The sequence below is a fragment of the Malaclemys terrapin genome, chromosome 12 (assembly GCF_027887155.1).
Source record: "Malaclemys terrapin pileata isolate rMalTer1 chromosome 12, rMalTer1.hap1, whole genome shotgun sequence".
NCBI classification, from domain to species: Eukaryota; Metazoa; Chordata; order Testudines; family Emydidae; genus Malaclemys; species Malaclemys terrapin.
Window position 1 is genome coordinate 33,400,840 of NC_071516.1, and position 19,127 is coordinate 33,419,966.

Consider the following 19,127-nt stretch of genomic DNA (forward strand, 5'->3'; position numbering starts at 1 on the left):
CCATGGGTACTGCTAGGCAAATTTCTCCAGCTCCGGTGCGCTGGGCATGCACACACCTAAGTGGAATACAGAGCTTCATCTACTCAGAGATGAATCATTTTACAGATGGAATAACTAAGGTACAAAGAGGTTCTGTGATCCAGCCACTGTCAGAGTAAATAGTTGTCAATATGAGGATGAGAATCCATTTCTCATTGATGAGGTTTGTGCCCAGTATAGTTGGCCCTCTCCTTTTGTTCCTACATACCATTAAAACCCATGTGTTCCACTATCATTCCTCTGCTCAGTACTTAAAAATACACATACGTTCCCCTTTCTCAAACACAGACATAGCCATCGTTGACCTCTAACCTCCAGCCCAGACCCCTGAATCCATCCTCTTGGATGTCGTCCTACCACCTTAAACTCCACATGGCTATGAATGAACACGTTCTTTCCTCCTTACCCTGTCAGCAATACCATATTCCTTGCCATCACCCACGCTTGTAACCTTAGTATCATCCTTGATCCCTCCCTTGCCTTCTCCTCCTCATATCCAAGACCTCACCAAATCGTAATGTTACTTTCTCAATGATTTATACATACAGTATACCTCTCCATGTTGAATAATATTACATATGTGTGCCCAATTGCTATAGTTAAAGTGTTTCCAATACACAGCCTATTCACCACGTATTTAGAACTCTACTGAAATGCACTTTGAGGCTAACATGAAATGTTGTAGGTGACTAACAAGTAACACTGTATTAAAGGTGAATAGGAACATTATTTATAGTGGAGATTGCAGATCAATACAATGTACAGCAGGATTAGCGGTTTATGTGACGTGATGGAGGGAATCTACGCACTCTGCGGACACTTTAGCCAAAGGTACCAAAGGGATGGCAATGGGCAACCTATGGGGTATTTGGGGTGGGAGAGCTGGGGCTGCCCCTCCCATCTTGCCTCTACACCCTACTGGCCTTCACAATTGTAACCATCCCCATTGCTTCAGCCCCTTGCTACTCTCGACTTCAGCTTCCCTTCGCTTCTTCACTAGAAGGCACAGAGGGTGGTTGGATCATCCTTGCTGCTGGCTCCTCCAGGATGTCTGGGATCCAGCACAGAGAGCAGCCTTCCACTGACGAAAGGTTGGCCGCTGCCACAACCAGGGTGCAGGGTTCATTCTTCCCACCTCGCCTATGAAGAGCAATAAGCTCTACCCCCACAACCACCAAAATCCTGCGGGAGACCTCTGCCCGTAAATAAGATTATTTTAAAACGAATGTAGAAGCTAAGTAAAGCACCGTCATTATTATTATTATTACTTATCTGTATTACTATAGCACCTCAGAATACTTGGCATGGCCCGCACTGTGCTAGGCGATGTACAAGCACAGAACAAAAAGGCAGTCCCTGCCCCATGAAGCTTCTAATCTAAGAATGCCAGGTCATTCAAGCAGGCAACAACGTTTGGATTTTTAGCTCTGAAGAAATCAACTTCTACATCAATCAATTTGTACTTAACACCTGAAAATGAAACCCATGATTTGTAACCCTCTTGATCTGCTCTAGCTCAGTCATAAGCTAGTGGGCTGGATGCAGGAATCACTGGGGCACATTCTCTGGCTTGTGGTATGAAGGAGGTCAGGCTCAATGATCATCTCTTCTGGTCTTTAAATCTATTAACTCTACCTCTCCAAATTGTTATCAGGCCTCACTCAGCTAGTCCACCAGACTAAATACATCCACCAACCTGTCTCTTACAGACTTATTAAAGTAATCCAGGCCAGAGCTTCTCAACCTTTTCTATACTGGGACCCCCAGTTAAAACAGATCCACCCTCCACTCTAGTGACAAAGAAAGGGTCAGTGGTCATGCCCTCTGAAACCTACTCACAAATCCCAGGCTAAGAACCTAATACTAATGCTCTATGTGCCCTCCCCAAGGGGATTTATGGAGACAGCACATAACAGAAATTATATTAATTCCATAGTGAACAGTATAGAAAAGGAAAGAAGTAAGCATCACTTACGCTCAACTGCGTGCACTGCAAATAAGGGCAGGAATAAGGAAAGAAAAGAGAAACATTCAGATTTTTACATTGAAAAGCACAGATTCAGATAAGGCTGCATTTAAAAATTGCACCTTCTAGAAGAGGAGGAATCATCACTTTGCCAACCAGTCCCTAGAGCAGGGGTTCTCACAACTAATTTTTGGTGGCCTCAGAGTGCGGCCACCAGCTTTTGCTAAATTACTTAATTAACTTTAGGAAAAACAAATATACACACACATCTCCATGTCAGGGTTTTTTGTAAGGTGCTTTGCACATTCTTGCCTTTTTTATTTCTTTTGCTTTTCTGGTTGCCCTTTTTTATATATATATATATATATATATATATATATATAAAGACTTGCTAACTAGTAAGTCTATTTCTGTAAAAAGTGATATTTGTATGTTTGTTCATATCACTTTTCACAGCAGCAGACTTGCTAGCTAGCTGGGAGGCAGTGAAAAGGGATATTAACAAACATAGAAATATCATTTTTCACAACAGACTTACTCAGCCCTGGCAATCTGGGGGACAAATTAAATCCTGGATGAGGAAGTGGGTACGGAGGCAGCTGGGGGCCAGAAGCAATGATGGGGTGGGAGGTGAGCCTGAAACTGGAGCCCTGCAACCAAGGGCAAAAGAAAAGCAAAAGAAATAACAAAAAAGTCAAGAACATGCAAAGCACCTTAGAATCATAGAAGATTAGGGTTGGAAGAGACTTCAGGACGTCATCTAGTCCAACCCCCTCCTCAAAGCTGGACCAACCCCAACTAAATCATCCCAGCCAGGGCTTTATCAAGCCAGGCCTTAAAAACCTCTAAGGATAGAGATTTCTCCACCTACCTAGGTAACCCATTCCAGTGCTTCATCACCATTCTAATGAAACAGTTTTTATTTCACTTATTTGTTTCTATTCTGTTTGGGTCCAGTAAAGAATAGAGATGACTGTATACTATTTTTATTATTAAGTCTGCAAAAAAAAACCCCTAAAAACCCTACATACATAAATTACAATGATGTGGACATGTGTATGTGCATATTTATTTGTTTTTCCTAAAGTTAATTAAGTATTTTAGGAAAAATTGTCAGAGCGGCTACCAGCAAGAGTTGGTGGCCACACTCTAAGGCCTGGTCCACACTAACCCCCGACTTCGGACTAAGGTACGCAAATTCAGCTATGTTAATAACGTAGCTGAATTCGAAGTACCTTAGTCCGAACTTACCGTGGGTCCAGACGCGGCAGGCAGGCTCCCGCGTCGATGCCGCGTACTCCTCTTGCTGAGTTGGAGTACCGGCGTCGACGGCAAGCACTTCCGGGATCGATCCCAGAAGATGGATCGCTTACATTCGGACCAGGAAGTAAGTATAAACGTACCCCAAGGCCACCAAAAAATTTGTTGTGAGAACCCCTGGGCTAGCTTTCCTTGAAAGAGTAAGCTTCATTAGCTAGCCCTCCTCCTAAAAACCAACTGTCCCAAAGCATGGATTCTCTTGATCTTTCTCACAGAGAAATCTGGGCTAAAACACAAACACAAGCCATGTAATCTTTTCAATAGGCAATTCAAAATGTCCGAATGTGGATCGGAAAGCAAAATTCTGAGGCTCAGTCAGCCCCACGAAAGAGGTTGAAAGATTTAAAATGTGAAAAAACGCTAAAACCTGAAGAGAAGCTGTTGTTACAAGGCGGCGGGGGAGGAGGGGGGAGGAAGGGAAGTGCAGTAGTTACCTTTCGGCATTTTCCGGACTAGGAAAAGTGATTGAGTTAAGATCAAGATTAGCTAGCCCATGCTTGCTAAACCCAACCTAAACTCAAACCTTTTTCCTAGTCCAGACAAGACCTCAGAGGTTCCTTGGTTTAGGGAAAGATCGGGGGTTGCACTTCAGCCAGATACAAAGCAATCAATTTTGTGGCTGCAACGCATGGAATTAATTCATGTGAACAAGACTGCTCAGACCCTTTACCTATACCTTTCACGTAATGCATCTATCTCTGGCTTGTGCTGCTAGACCTCAACTAACAGTGTGTGTACTACGGTCTAGAAGAGCATTTGTTTGGAAGTGTGTTTTGAGAGCAGGGTTTGTGTATGTGAAAACAAAATGTATATGTGGGAAGGCACAACCAGGACCGGCTCCAGGCACCAGCTTAACAAGCAGGTGCGTGGGGCGGCCAAGGGAGAGGGGTGGCATGTGCGGCAATTCGGGTGCGGCAGGTCCCTCACTCCCTCTAGGAGCGAAGGACCTGCCACCGATAGCGGCTTTTTTTTTTTTTGCCAATTGCTGTCGCCGGTCGCGATTGCGACTTTTTTTTTTTTTGTTTGGGGCGGCAGAAATGCTGGAGCCGGCCCTGGGCACAACACACTGTGTATGAAAATGGGGCTCTAACCAAGGAATGAATCAACCCAGACAGAGGGGAGTTGTGGGAATGAAATGAGGGGCCTGCCCAAAGGTCAGTCTATACTGAAATCAGATCAGTTGTACTTCACACTATTCCACTTTATGTCTAGACAAGCCCTAAACCTCCTCTCATCTCTCACCCTACTTCCTGGAAGTAGAAACTTCTGCCTCCTGCGTCCGCAGGGGAGAGCGGTGGGGGTGGGGGATCCCGGCCCCCCACCCCACTCAGCCCCCCCCACCCACCTCTCTCCCCTGTGGGGGCAGGAGTCAGAAGCTTGGTCCTGCGGCACCCAAGCTTCCCCCCTCCCCCGTTTCTTCCCCCAGCGTGGTGCATTCCGCCCCGCCCCTCCCTGCTGGCTATGGCCCTTGCGAGGGGGAGGGGGAGCGGAGCAGAGCCGAGCGGCAGCGTGCTCCCTGCTCCATAGAGCAGGCAGAGAGAGGTAGGGACAGAGTCTGGGGGAAAGGGGTGGAACAGGGCATATCCCTCCCAAACCCCTGCCCTGAGCGGCTCATGGCAAGGGGCTGGGAGCACCCCCATGAGCCAAGCACCCCAGCCTTCTGCCCTGCACCCCCCCAGCCCTCTGCCCTGACCTCCCCCCAACACACAACCCAGCCTTCTGCCCCGCACCCCCCACACCTCCCAGCCCTCTGCCCTGACCTCCCACCAACACCCAGCCTTCTGCCCTGCACCTCCACACACCCCCAGCCCTCTGCCCTGACCTCCCCACCTCACCCAGCCTTCTGCCCTGAACCCCCCCACACCCCCAGCCCTCTGCCCTGACCTCCCCACCTCACCCAGCCTTCTGCCCTGAACCCCCCACACCCCCAGCCCTCTGCCCTGACCTCCCCACCTCACCCAGCCTTCTGCCCTGAACCCCCCACACCCCCAGCCCTCTGCCCTGACCTCCCCACCACACCCAGCCTTCTGCCCTGCACCTCCACACACACCCCAGCCCTCTGCCCTGACCTTCAGTCCCCCCAATACCCAGCCTTCTGCTCTGCACCCCCCCAGCCCTCTGCCCTGAACCCCCCACATCCCCAGCCTTCTGCCCTGCACCTCCAAACACCCCCAGCCCTCTGCCCTGACCTCGAGTCCCCCCACACCCAGCCTTCTGCCCTGCACCTCCACACACCCCTCCAGACTTATAGAGAGAGACCTTCTAAAAAACGTTAACATGTATTACCGGCACGCAAAACCTTAAATTAAAGTGAATAAATGAAGACTCGGCACACCACTTCTGAAAGGTTGCCTACCCCTGAACTAAAGAGACTGAAGATCTGCTCTCCTGAAACAAGGATCTGATCTAGCTTGAATATTGAGAGGATTCTGACGAGTAAAAGCGTGGACTCAATTCCAAGTGGCAGCTTTATAAATTTGATACAGGCACTTTGGTAGTAAGCCAGAAGCAGCCAAGAATTTTGGATGAGGGTATAAAAATATACTTTGTCCTCATGGCAGCTGAGAGAACCCACCTTGCTCAGTTCTCATGGAGGAGCTATTAATTTGGGACTGACAATCACAGTGCCTAATTTTTAGCTGCCTAGAAAAATCACAGGAACCACACTGTGATCCACAAAGCCTGAGCTAGGCACCTAGGCTTCCTTTACAATATATGGGGAGAGACAGACACCTTCAAATGCGATTCACAACAGCCAGCATGCGAGGCAGGAAGCTGTCTAAACTAGCCAATGGCAGATGCCAACCAGAGGGATGTGTCCTAAAACCCGCCCCCTCTTGTGGTGCCTAGGTCCGAGTTGCAGGATGGTGCCTACCTCTGCTCAGCAATCCATGAACGGGAACCAGCTGCCACCTGGAGTTAAGCAGCTTCTTGGGGGAATGAGTTAGGCACAAAACAGCTGGAGGAGGAGGAGGGGCTGCCACTACCCACCTGATAAATTTTAGCCCAGTGGTTAGAGCACTCACCTGGGCGTGGGAGACCCAGGTCCTTGACTGAAGGAGGAGAAAGCATTTGAATAGGGGTCCCCACCTTGCAGGAGGATGCTCTAACCACTGAGCTAAGTGATATTCTGATGTGGGGCTTCCTCAGTCTCTCCTGCTGAAGTTGTTTCACGGTGGATAAATAAAGAGAGATTGGAGTAGGGGACCTGGACATAGGTCTCCCACCTTCCAGGTGGATGCCCTAATGACTGGACTACAGAACCATTCTCATTCTCTCTCTTTCTGTCTGACCCAATGACTATTCCATGGTGGATAAATATTTATCTAGAGATAGGTGGCAGTGTGCATGTCCAGATGCAGAAAGTTAGGTGCTGTCATAAACAGAGATAAAGGTAGCATAAAATCCCTCCTTGGCAGCTGTATGAATCGCTTTACCTGTAAGGGGTTAAGTAGCTCAAATCACTTAGTTGGCACCTGACCAGAAGGACCAATAAGGAAAGAAGATATTTTCAAATCTAGGGGGAGAATTTATTTATGACTCTCTCTTTTTTTTTGTTCCCTCTCCGGATGGAGAGAGAGAGACCAGGCAGGTACATCATCTCCTGAAAACATACCTGAAATGATCCATCTAAAATTACAAAAATTGTAAGTAAGGCAAGGAAATGCATTAGGTTATCTTTTGTTTTGGCTTGTGAATTTTCCTATGCTACAAAGCTATTTCTGTTTCTGTAACTGTGAAGCTGAGTCCAGTAAAGTTACCTTCCATCCTGATTTTGCAGGTGTGAGTCTTTTACTTTTTTCTTCATAATAAAGTTCTTCTTTTAAGAACCTGATTGATTTTAGTGTCCTAAAGATAAAAGGTCTGGTCTCTACTCACACTGATAAGACAATTAGTTGGTATATTATTCTCAAGCCTCCCCAGGAAAGGGGGTGAAGGGACTTGGGGGGATATTTTGAGTGGGACAGGGATTCCAAGTGACCCTCCCCTGAATTTGTGTGTAAATCAGTTGGTAGTGGCGGCAATACTGTCCAAGGACAAGGAAAGGAATTTGTGCCTTGGGGAAGTTTTTAACCTAAGCTGGTAGAATATAAGCTTAGGGGGTCTTTCATGCAGGTCCCCACATCTGTACCCCAGAGTTCAGAGTGGGGTGGAACCCTGACATGGTGGCAGCGTGGTGGGATCATTTTGAACCAGAAGCATAGACCTAAGGATTTTAAAAGGACATATTTTTTCCTTTTGGCTGCTTGAAAACCAGGGAGGTTTTTTTTAAAGGGCACATATTTATTTTTTTTATTTATTTATTTAAGCTGAGAGCAGCTGGAGTTTTTTCTGTGCCTGAGGGCAGAGTAGTTAAGCTACAGCAAGGAAATTCACAAGCTGTTTTTTTTTTTTCTAGCTCTTGGGCTAGGCTACGGTAAGGACGGGAAGGTTAGCAAATATGACAAAGTGAGGTCCAGAAAAAAACGGAATTAGCCAGACTGGAGGCTAAAGAGAAAAAGAAGGAACATGAAAGACAAATGGAATTCAAACAAATGGAGACTGATGCACAAGTGGCCAGAGAAAAAGCTGCTCAGGAGGAGAGGGGAAAAAGAGAGGCAGCATGCCAAGGAGGAGAGGGAAAGAGAGGCAGCATGCCAAGGAGGAGAGGGAAAGAGAGAGGAAGCATGAACTGGAGGTGATGGAGTGGAAGAAACAGAACCCTTCAGTAGCTGGCGCCACTTCCCCAAAAATCCACAAATAGGAGCGACTATGTCCACAGTATGATGAATCCAGTGATATTGCTGAATATTTTATCATCTTTGAGAGACTTTGCACCCTCTGTGCAATTCCTGACAATCAAAAATGACTATGTTAATGGCAAAATTGACTGGAAGAGCTCTGGACATATTCAACAAGATGCCTATTGAGGATGCTTCTGACTATGGTAAATTTAAGGATTTGGTTTTGAAACAATTTCAAATTACACCTGAAACTTACAGAGTAAAATTTAGAACCCTTAAGAGAGGAGCTGGACTAAGTAATGTGGCTTATGTAAGGAAGAGGTGTAACTAGCTTTGAAGGGATGTGTGATTTGGTTGTACAGGAGCAATTCCTGACTATGTCCAATGATGATGTAAAACAGTGTTTATGGGATAAGAAAATGAACTCAGCAGAAAGTCTTGCTTCTTATGCTAATAATATGAGCAGTCCCAGACCGTCAGAGAGGTGGGGCAAATCGGAACAAGATGGGTGGAGGTAGCAGAGAGGAACAACCCTGGTCGCAGTTTGGGCGGATACCAGAAGGGATGCCCCAAACCAATACCCTACCACAGGGGCAGCCCAAGGCAACCCCTACACCTCAAGGAAAATCCCTGATACCTTATTGTCCCACCACACCATCCTCCAGCAACCCACCTCGCTCCAGGGACCAGTCAGCTGGGCGATGTTTTAAATGTAACAAGCTGGGACATGTGAAGGCCAACTGCCCCAAGAACCCTAACAGATTGCAGTTCATTGCATCGGAATCACATCAAAGGTCCTCAGGCCCAGATGCCTTCCAGATACCCTCAGAGCAAAGGGAAACTGTGAGTGTGGGCAGGAAGAAGGTTATTGCGTGGAGGGACACTGGAGCATAGGTGTCAGCTATCCACCAATCCTTAGTGGACCCCAATTTCATCAACCCAGAGGCCCAAGTGACAATTCAACCCTTCAAGTCAAACTCTTTTAACTTGCCTACAGCCACGCTGCCTGTCCAGTACAAGGGCTGGTCAGGAATGTGGACTTTTGCAGTCTATGATGATTATCCCATTCCTATGCTGCTGGGGGAAAACTTGGCCAACCATGTGAAGCTAGCCAAGTGGGTGGGAATGGTCACTCACAGCAAGGCTAAGCAAGCTTTCACACCTATCCCTGTTCCTGAGGTCTGGTCTATACTACCCGCCTGAATCGGCGGGTAGAAATCGACCTCTCGGGGATCGATTTATCGCGTCCCGTCGGGACGCGACAATCGATCCCCGAATCGGCGCTCTAACTCCACCAGCAGAGGTGGTAGTAAGCGCCGCCGACAAAAAGCGGCAGAAGTCGATTTTGCCGCCGTCCTCACAACAGGGTAAGTCGGCTGCAATATGTCGAATTCAGCTACGCTATTCACGTAGCTGAATTTGCGTATCTTAAATCGACTCCCCGCTGTAGTGTAGATGTACCCTGAGACTTCTACAAGGGCCCCATCTGTGTTACCAGAGACCCAGACTGAGATGGTGGAACCGGACCCCGTGCAAACATCTGCGACAGCAGTAGTGGATCCAGTCCTAGAGACCCAATCAGAACCAGTCCCAGAACCATTGCCAGCACTGAATCCAGTGCTTGCAACCCCGCCTGCAACTCCAACGCCAGAGCCTGCACTGGCAGCAGCAGCTAAACCTGCGCAAGAGGCTCAGCCGGAGCCTGAAATACAACATAGCGCACCAGCGGAGAGCGGTTCACAGTCAACGGAAACAACCCCATCACCTACATCCCTTCCAGAGGGACCAAGCCCAAGGCCACAGATTTATATATGGGTCCTGAGATGACTCAGGAATCCGATCCTGGAACCACAGATCTACCTGTAGTAGGTACAGACATTTCCTGGTAGGTCAGCTGCCTGCTGGGAGAAAGTTCTTTCTTTTTCTTTCCTTTTCTGTCTCTTTTCATCTTTGAGGGCAAAGCGCTTCTCCTCGAAGTGGGCCACTGCCTGATGGAGGCTGTGGCACTGATTGGGGTCGGGTGGTGGCGGCTTGCCCCTCCCAGCTTGTGATGTCCACATCAGTTTTCTTGAAATACACTTTCAGTGCGTCTTTGTAGCTTTTCCTCTGACCACCATGGGATCTCTGATCATGGGTGAGCTGAGAGTAGAGGACAGGAGGTGAGAGTCTGGCATCCGCACACAATGTCTATCCCAGTGGAGTTGGTGCATGAGGATCATTGCTTCTATGCTGGTGACACTGGCTTCAGTGAGACTGCTGGCGTTAGTGTAGTGATTTTCCCATTTGATGCGAAGGATCTTCCGGAGGCATCATTGGCGGTACCTCTCCAGACTCTTGAGATGCTGTTGACAGTCACACAGGTTTCGCATCCATAGAGGAGTGTAGGAATAACAATTGTCACATAGATCTGGATCTTGGTGTCCTGCCGTAAGTCACTGTCCGTGAAAACATGTCAGAGCAATTTCCCAAAGGAAGCACTTGGCACTGGATCCCATGTTGGAGGTCACTGTCGATTTATGCGTTTTGAGAAAGTTGGCTACCAAGGTAGCAGAAATGCTCGACGATCTCCTAAGTCTGTCCCTCAATGGTGATTTGTGGTGGGTCATGTGCAAGGCTGGAAGCAGGCTGATGGGCATTTTTTTAATTTTCTACGTCTCCGCTCAAAGTCCTCAGGGCATCCACTACTGATCTTCAGTATGCTGATGACTGTGCCATCCTCACGCACACTGAGAATGGTCTTAAGTCCACACTGGATTTTTTTGCACTAGCTTACTGAAGCCTAGGACTCTCAATATGGAGAAGACTAAAGTGCTCCATCAGCCTGCTTCCAGCCTTGCACATGACCACAGAATAGCATTGTGTTGTGATAGGACCTACACTGTTTATTTCTTGTTTTTAATAGTTAACAATAAAAGTAGAATTTAGCTTACTACCTTCCTATGAGGGTAGAGTCCTCTCTCTTGGGCTATTATAGAAAAGGCAGTGTGTAGAAGGGGGGATGGCACTCTACATTAAAAATGCCATTACCTGTTTTAGAATTACTGACAATTCAGGACAGGACCTTGAATCCTTACAAATTAATGTTCTAACCAATCAATCACAAGACATCTATCTATGTGTAGAAATAAAATTTGTATGATCATGGAGGATGTCAATCTGGGGGAACCAATGTTTGAGATCTCAGACTGCCACCAGTAAAACATCTTTGGAGTTCCTAAAATTTACAGATGATAACATTCTAACACAAAAAGTATTTCAACCAATGCAGGGTAATTCTCTCTTCTTATTCTGATGGATAAGATGGACAGATGACCAAAATAAAAATTAGTGGTTGTCTGGGTGCAAGTGATCATTATCTAATTTCATTTGTTATCTGCTAACAGAATATAGCCCTGTCCAATAATATATAAATATATACTTGGTGCTTTAAATAGGTAAAATTTCCAAAACTTTAAACAATCGTGAGTCAAATTGAGTGTTAAGAAAAATTTACACATAAAAGTGTAAACAATGGTTCCTTCTGGCCTTAAAATCTAAAAATTAATTTGATCTCTTTATGTAGAAAAGTCACTTTTCTGATAGAACCTATCAAGAATTTGTTTAACTTGGGTTCCAAGTATCCAATAGCCTGTACAGGATCACAGGGAGAAAGCTGTGAGTGGTATATGAATTGCCCCAAGTACTATTACACCGACCTGGCTTCTTTTGGCTTTCATAGGCTTTAAGTAGTGAGATGACCTATGGCAGCTCCCTATCCTGAAACAAAAGCACCACTCCCTAAGACTGAGAAAGCAGAGCATATGACATTCTGCAGGACATTTTGTGAAACTGACCACCACCTAATGCCGCCTAAATTGGCTGAGGAAGCCTGACCACCACACTGAGACCAGCCAAGTAATGGCTGTTTAACCATGTGTGGAGCAGTCGCATTTGAAGTCACGCAATTGTCAATGAATATCTATACAAGACCATCAGCTCCGGGATCCTGATCTTTCAGCTACAACACTGCTACCAGGAAGTTCTAAGACAGAGATCGGCAACATTTGGCACACGGCTCGCCAGGGTAAGCGTCGGCAGGTTCAGGCAATCGCGGCTCCCACTGGCCACGGTTCACCGCTCCAGGCCAATGGGAGCTGCGGGAAGCGGCGGCCAGCACATCCCTCAGCCTGCGCCACTTTCCACAGCCCCCATTGGCCTGGAGTGGCGAACCGCGGCCAGTGGGAGCTGCGATCGGCCAAACCTGCGGACGCGGCAGATAAACAAACTGGCCCAGCCCGCAAGGGTGCTTACCCTGGCGAGCTGCGTGCCAAAGGTTGCCGATCCCTGCTCTAAGAAGTGGAGTGGAGGGAGGAAAACTGAAGCAGCACTTATATCTACCATTGCTACTATGACTGTCAAAACTTGGGTAGGTTGAAAAACACACTGTAGTGAATACAGCCACCAATGCCAGAAATCTGGTGAAAACTCTGAGGTCTGCAGCTAGCACCTTGTTTTGAAGACTGTCCCTCAGTCTGAACCTGAGGTAACTCTAGTGCAGCTGCATTATTGAGGTGTGGAAGTACTTATCTCAGAAGCCAAGTGTTTGAAACAATCCTGAGAACTCAAGAAGAGGATTCTGGTACATGGCCACCATGTGGAATCTGAGCTCTGATAGGCTAGTTGAGACTTTTCAGATTTCAGATAGGCTCCCCTTTCTTTTTTTGGACCAAGAAAAAAGAAGAATCCTCTTTAAACAGATTGAAAGTATTTCTATTCTATTGCAACCAAATCCCTTCTCCTTCAACAATTTTTCATTTGAAGGAATTCCTCAAAAGTGAAAGATGTGTGCGTGCATACATGCAGCATCATGAGGAACTGAATAGTGTAACTCCTCCCCGACCTTCCTATTACAGTCAAAAGCATATTTTCATGAAACTTATCCTCTGCATACAGGCTATAGTAACTACACAGCTCTATCCACCATTCTACAAGACCGTTCTATCCCTTCCACCCTCTCTACACAGACTAGAGCCACTATTATCATATTCATGCTCCTGATGTGGGTCCAACACCTCACCAATCACATACAGTCAGATAGTTATGCTGAACTCATCCACTGTACAGAGCCACAGACTGGCGGAGTACCTCACTCTTGAAAGTGGACTAGCTAGTCTACGCTCATATGCACAGAGGAGTTGAAATAGGCATTTAAGTCACTTCTCATTAATGTAACTATTTATTATAAAGCTGTAAATATGGGTCTGTATGTGTTACATGATGGGTTGTTACATGGTGCAGCCAATTATAAGGGTAGAGTTAAAAATCTTTGTCAAAACGTAACTCTGAACCCCCGGAGTTTCAAACATTTATGTTTCTGGAACTGCAACATACTATTCAGTTACATAAATACTTCCAATCTTTCATCTATTTTAAAAGGTTCTTGAGAATATATATTAAGGCATAAATTAAAACACTCTGTTACCCCAGAAATACTAACTTGCCTAACTTCTGTATAAAAATCACTTGAATTGCTCTAAAATTCTCCATGAAACATTTTTGGACTCAACACGCTGACAGAGCTGTTTATAGCAGAACAGGGTTGCTTAATGAGATGGGACAGGCTCCTCCTTGGCCCCACTTCCTCCCAGTTCTTCCTCAACCCAACATTTCTCCACTTGCTCCTGATGGTTCTCTTCTCCTACCATGGCACTTCTGCCAATTCCTCCCCATCCTGGCAGTGCTACTTCAGACAACTTTATCCATCATGGTTCATGACATGGAAATCAGAGGGAAATGTTCAAAGAGAAAAGCAGACATGCCAGGAAGTCAGGAGGCCACAGGAAAAAAAACCAAAATACTTTACCATGGACATGAGACTGCTGAAAGCTTTTTCCAGGTGCAAAGTGAAAGTTTCCAGCTACCTGTAGGAAACAGTCATCTTTCATTAAAAGGCCCCATTCTACATAATAAAGTGAAGCATTAACACTTGCTGTCCCCTTTTCAAAGGTGGATTGCCCCCTCCCATGTTACTTACCTGCTGACACAGTCACAGTGAACCAGCTACTCCCCCAAAGAACCTTTTTCCAAATAAAACAATCAGTACTCTTCAGGAATTTGTAGAGCAGAGATGTCAGACACCTGGCTCACAGACCAGATCTGATGTGTGTGAGGGGCCTACACAGATTGTGCAGAATCTAAGTTCTCATTTAAAATATATATATTTCGATCTTTCCTGCTTGTGAATATAATCTTGTAAATGGGAACAAAATATAACCAATGCACATGCAGCCAGCCTGAAACAATGTCTCTGAGAGATGTGAATTTCACAATCCACCTGAATTTCACTGGGGTGTCAACACTAAAGACCGTATGTTAATGTCAACATTAACTATTTCATTGTTGATCGTTTTTAGCAGATACAATAATGGGGAGGGCGTAAGAGTGAAGTCCAGAGGAGTAGAACTGAAAGTTGCTGCAGGGAAGATGAGAGGAGACTCCCCTAGGAAGGGGGAAGAAAAACAGAAAAGGAAGATGAGGAAGGAAAATAAAGTGGAGTAACACTGTTGGTCCTAAAGGGGAAGATATATTCCCAGAGTGATGCTGAATGCGACAATAAATCACTGAACAAACAATAAAGATAACTAAAAGTTCAGCCTGGGATGTTTAAAAGGGGCCTAAGGGAGTTAGGCACCAGTTCCACATACTTTCGATAGCAATTGGACACCTAATTCCCTTAGGGCCCTTTGAACATCCCAACTTTCCTTTGTAGACCGAGGCTAGCTAAAATGAGAGCCAGCAAGACCCTGCCATATGTGTTCTGTACTGGGCCTTTCAGCAATTGTTTAGACAGCATATAGAGCTGGTGGCCATGGGTTAAAAATCCACCAGCCTCTCTGTCCCCACACGTTCTGAAAGGTCCAGCCAACAAAACACACACGGCCATTCCTTTTTATTGCTTTTCTTTCTCCGATTTGCAAAACTAACTGCTGTTTTATTTAGGCTCTTATGCTGCACTTAGCACCTAACCATACCTAAGTCCCAGCACCATAGAACTGTGGAGACATTGTGCAAAGTGGGGGAAGGATGGGAATTCCCAACCTCTGCCCTTTCCTGGTCACTGACAGTGGTGGGATTTCAGGTGCCTGGCACAGCTTAGTGTTCAAGGGAAGCTCTCTCTCACCTTGTTGACCTCTAAGAATCCATACACTTGGCAGCCCTCATTCTTCTGCTCCTGCATTTTCTGGCTGAACCCTTCTCTCTTACATTGTTCTATAGTGTCAGGGTTCTTGAAGGCCCAGCCACGCCGCCTGTATGCTTCTCTCACATCATCACAGGAATTACAGCACCTGCAAAAGCACAGGCACCTTCTCACTCACCCTGAATGGAGGACAAACATAAATCAAGAGCAGAGACCACAAAATGTGGAACAATCTCTCTGCAGAGGACACAGAAGCGAATTCTCCTTCATACTGGGGGCTACTAGTCTCTCTCAGCAGATGGTCTCTGGGTCAAGGGAAGATTAAATTCCCAGAACTGAAGCTGTGCATCCACCTAGCTGAGCAGCCTTGAGTCAATACCTTCCTGAAGCTGACAGCTATCAGAGGACCTCTGCATTCACAATAGAGCTCTGAGGATCTTCCCAATGGCCTGACTCCCTTTAGAACATGGTGATATCACTTTTTAACCAGCCAGAGAAGTCCCATAAGGAGGTCTGTTAATGCACCTCTCACCTTACTGGCTTGGAGTCTCCCCTCCATGAATAAACAATTCACTCCTGCGGTGCACCCCCACTAGTCTACAGGTCTCAGGCCAAGGCTTCCAAAGGGGTGGGGAGGAAACCCCCTTCACTCCCCTGCATCAAAGGGGAGACCAGGGTGGACTCTGGACAGAGGACTGTGGTTTCTTTATTCTTTTGACATTTTTGTTACCTGAGAAGGGGAGGCTGGAGGGCTGAATCCCCAATGCCCCAGGAGAGAGCATCTCCAGGCAGGGGCTGCAACCTGATGGATTATTCTAAGCCCAGAAAAGAAAAAACAGGGGAGGATAAAGAATCCAAGACCTTGTGGGCCAGATTCTGATCTGTTCTTGCAGGAGCATGCAAGAAGATGGGGAGAGCAATGTAGCACCAGTTTGCCCCACACACAGAGCGCAAGCAAACACGATGAACTAGCCCTGAGTGTGCTCACAGCTAGTGGGGGACCCTCTTCCTTCTATACCCTGAGAATCCCACCCAAGGGGAGAGGCCCCAAGGGACACTTCTTTCCAGTCTGATCCAAGCTCACATGCCCAGAAGTGCTTAGCCCAAAACTGTAGATCCATATGGGAATTCTTGAAGGAGAACTCACACACAATATGGATTCATTCAACATCTGGGGCAAATGCTGCTGAGAAGTTATGGAACAGGTCCCCCACTTCACTCTCTGAGATCAGGAGACCAGAAAATCGTGCACTCACATGCACTCACACACACATTTTCCCCCACCCTCCCATCAGGAGAATAGAGAAGTACGTGGGGTCTGTCACAAACCAGGAGGTTATGCAAGTGTGGGCTCACCCAACTGACCTCTGTCCAGATCAGGATATTAGAGAAACACACACTCAAACCCCACTTCCCCCATGCAGGTCAGAACACCAAGGATGTGTCATTCCACCCCTCTCCTCCAATTCTAGAGGTTAGGAATATGCATACACCCCATTCCTGTCAGATCAGGATCAGCGTACAACCCCCCTCCCTAAGTAAGGAGATCAGGAAATCCTTCATTTACCGGATGTCCTCCGACTCTGCTCCATAACAGCTCTCACAGCGATCAGCATCTAAGGAATCTGGATCAAACACTTTCTCCTCCTCTTTGCCCAGCTCTGAAACAAAATAAGACTTCCAAATAGTGTGACAGTTTTATGAATATGTCTCTGTGTCATCTTATGAATTTAACTGTGGTTTGTATCACTCATGATCCCACTCTGCACTATGGATTAGAACTTCCCTTTTTTAATCTGACTCCATTTTGTGTCCAGTGTAGAGCCAGTTGTGCTGGCATTTTTGTAGTTTGTTGAGATGTATAACAAGCTGGAGGGGGTGTTTCCCACCTCAGGGACAGCAAACACAGGAAGAGTCATCCAACCAATTCCCATGAATGACTGGCTTGCTAATAGGCGACAAAGAGACTTGTGGTACCTTATAGACTAACAGACGTATTGGAGCATAAGTTTTCGTGGGTGAATACCCACTTCGTCAGACGCACGTCATCAGACGAAGCGGGTATTCACCCATGAAAGCTTATGCTCCAATACGTCTGTTAATCCATAAGGTGTCACAGGACACACTGTTGCTTTTTACAGATCCAGATTAACACAGCTACCCCTCTGATACTTGGCTTGCTAATGATTCTTAATCACGTTACCATCCTCTATGCAACCAGACTGTTGGGCTTGTGAACTCAGCATGGCTGGGGCTTGGAGCTGTATACTGGGGCTCATAACTAAGGCTACGGTTTAGTCTCAGGTATTTTTAGTAAATGTCATGGACAGGTCAAGGGCAATAAACAAAAAGTCACAGCCAGTGACCTGTCCATAACTTCTACTAAAAATACCCCAAACTAAATCTTAGGTGCTTGGGGAGATGGGGTGCTCCAGCAGACGCTGCTGCTCTGGGGCTGGGGGCCTCTGGCGGTTGCTGCTGCTGGGGTGTGGGGGGGGGCCTGGGGGCCCTGCCGCTGCTACTCCCGGACCACTGCTCCGGGCAGCGCCAGGACAAGCTGTCTGGGGCTACTCAAGCAGTTGCCAGTGCAGCTGGCCCCAGGGCCACCCCAGCTGCTCGGGTAGCCCTAGGGTCAGTCACACCGGCTGCAGAGCTGCAGTAGTCATGGAGGTCCCATAAAGTCACGGAATCCATGACCTCTGTGAAAGACTTGCAGCCTTACTCACGACCAAGACTGGCTTGTAAGCAGAAGAGGCTCTGTGTGCAGGAGGTTAAGGAATTTGCTGCAGGGGAGAGACAGGATTCTCCCACCTACCCTGAACATGGACAGACCACAGACCCAAACTGGAGACATGTGATAAGTCTCACAGGGGATGGGTGGGAGTTATGTTCAGGTATTTGTTGTTTTGCCTAAATCTATAAATCTCTTGTGCTTTGTAATAGTAAACTCTGGATGTGGATAAGAAGTTCTTACACATCCCTTACTTTAATTGCCCCTGAAGAATTAAACAATAAACTAAACTAGAGAGGTCCACACTCAGTTGGAGTTCTGGTATACACAAGCTGCTGGGGAGTGAGGTTTGGCACAAGTCTCGGGGCCAAAGGAAGTTGGACTGCAGAGTCCTGTCATCCCAAAGAGGGGCACAAGACAGGAAGTCTGTACTATGGGAATGCCCGGGAGACCAGAACTAGAAACACTATGTGGACATTGCTCAGATCCAGTTGCCTTGGAAGCATGTGGGATCCAGAAGTTGGATCCAATGCAGCAGACTGGTGATCATCCAGTAGGTTGGCTGGTATAACTTGTTACCTCATGAGTGTGACAGTCAGTGTGGATCATGAACATGGATGAGCTTTGTGCCCTTCTGGTCAAGAAATGCAGACATCACACCTCCTCCGCTGCATTTACCTTAAAGCACTGGGCCCACACCCACATTAGCCTTTTGATCCCTAAGATTCCCCACCACTGCTAACTTCAGTGCAGCTCCACTGACAGTATCAAAAGTGTGAACTCCAGTATAGACAGAACGCCACCATGGAGGGATAGCCCAGTGGTTTGAGCATTGGCCTGCTAAACCCAGGGTTGTGAGTTCAATCCTTGAGGGGGCCATTTAGGGATCTGGGGCAAAAATCTGTCTGAGGATTGGTCCTGCTTTGAGTGGGGGTTGGACTAGATGACCACCTGAGATCCCTTCCAACCCTGATATTCTATGATTCTATCTCATGTAGACTTGCTCTGAGCAAAGTCGGGGCATGATGGTCGAAGCCCACCAGTATCTTGTCCACACTGGTGCTCCCTGTACTAATGTTAGCAAAGGGAATACATTTTAGAGGAAAGAGACTAGTGTAGGCAGTCTGAGTAGCTGTCAGCTCCAGAGCTGAGGGCAGCCTCTAATGTATT

At 46.9% G+C, this 19,127-nt stretch overlaps 1 protein-coding gene across 5 annotated transcripts in view; it reads right to left on the reverse strand.

The window, feature by feature from the left end:
• The window catches only part of ERGIC3 (ERGIC and golgi 3), a 59,184-nt gene that overhangs the window by 23,973 nt on the left and 16,084 nt on the right, over window positions 1-19,127 (reverse strand). For 3 of the 5 annotated variants that reach the window (XM_054045637.1, XM_054045635.1, XM_054045633.1), the window contains exons 5-8: window positions 16,794-16,887; window positions 15,209-15,374; window positions 13,892-13,949; window positions 2,015-2,029 (exon numbers count right to left, since the gene is read on the reverse strand). In XM_054045637.1, the coding sequence (XP_053901612.1) occupies window positions 2,015-2,029; window positions 13,892-13,949; window positions 15,209-15,374; window positions 16,794-16,887 (333 nt within the window). The remainder of the gene's footprint in view (window positions 1-2,014; window positions 2,030-13,891; window positions 13,950-15,208; window positions 15,375-16,793; window positions 16,888-19,127) is intronic. The other 2 variants (XM_054045636.1, XM_054045634.1) reach the window with 1 other exon arrangement.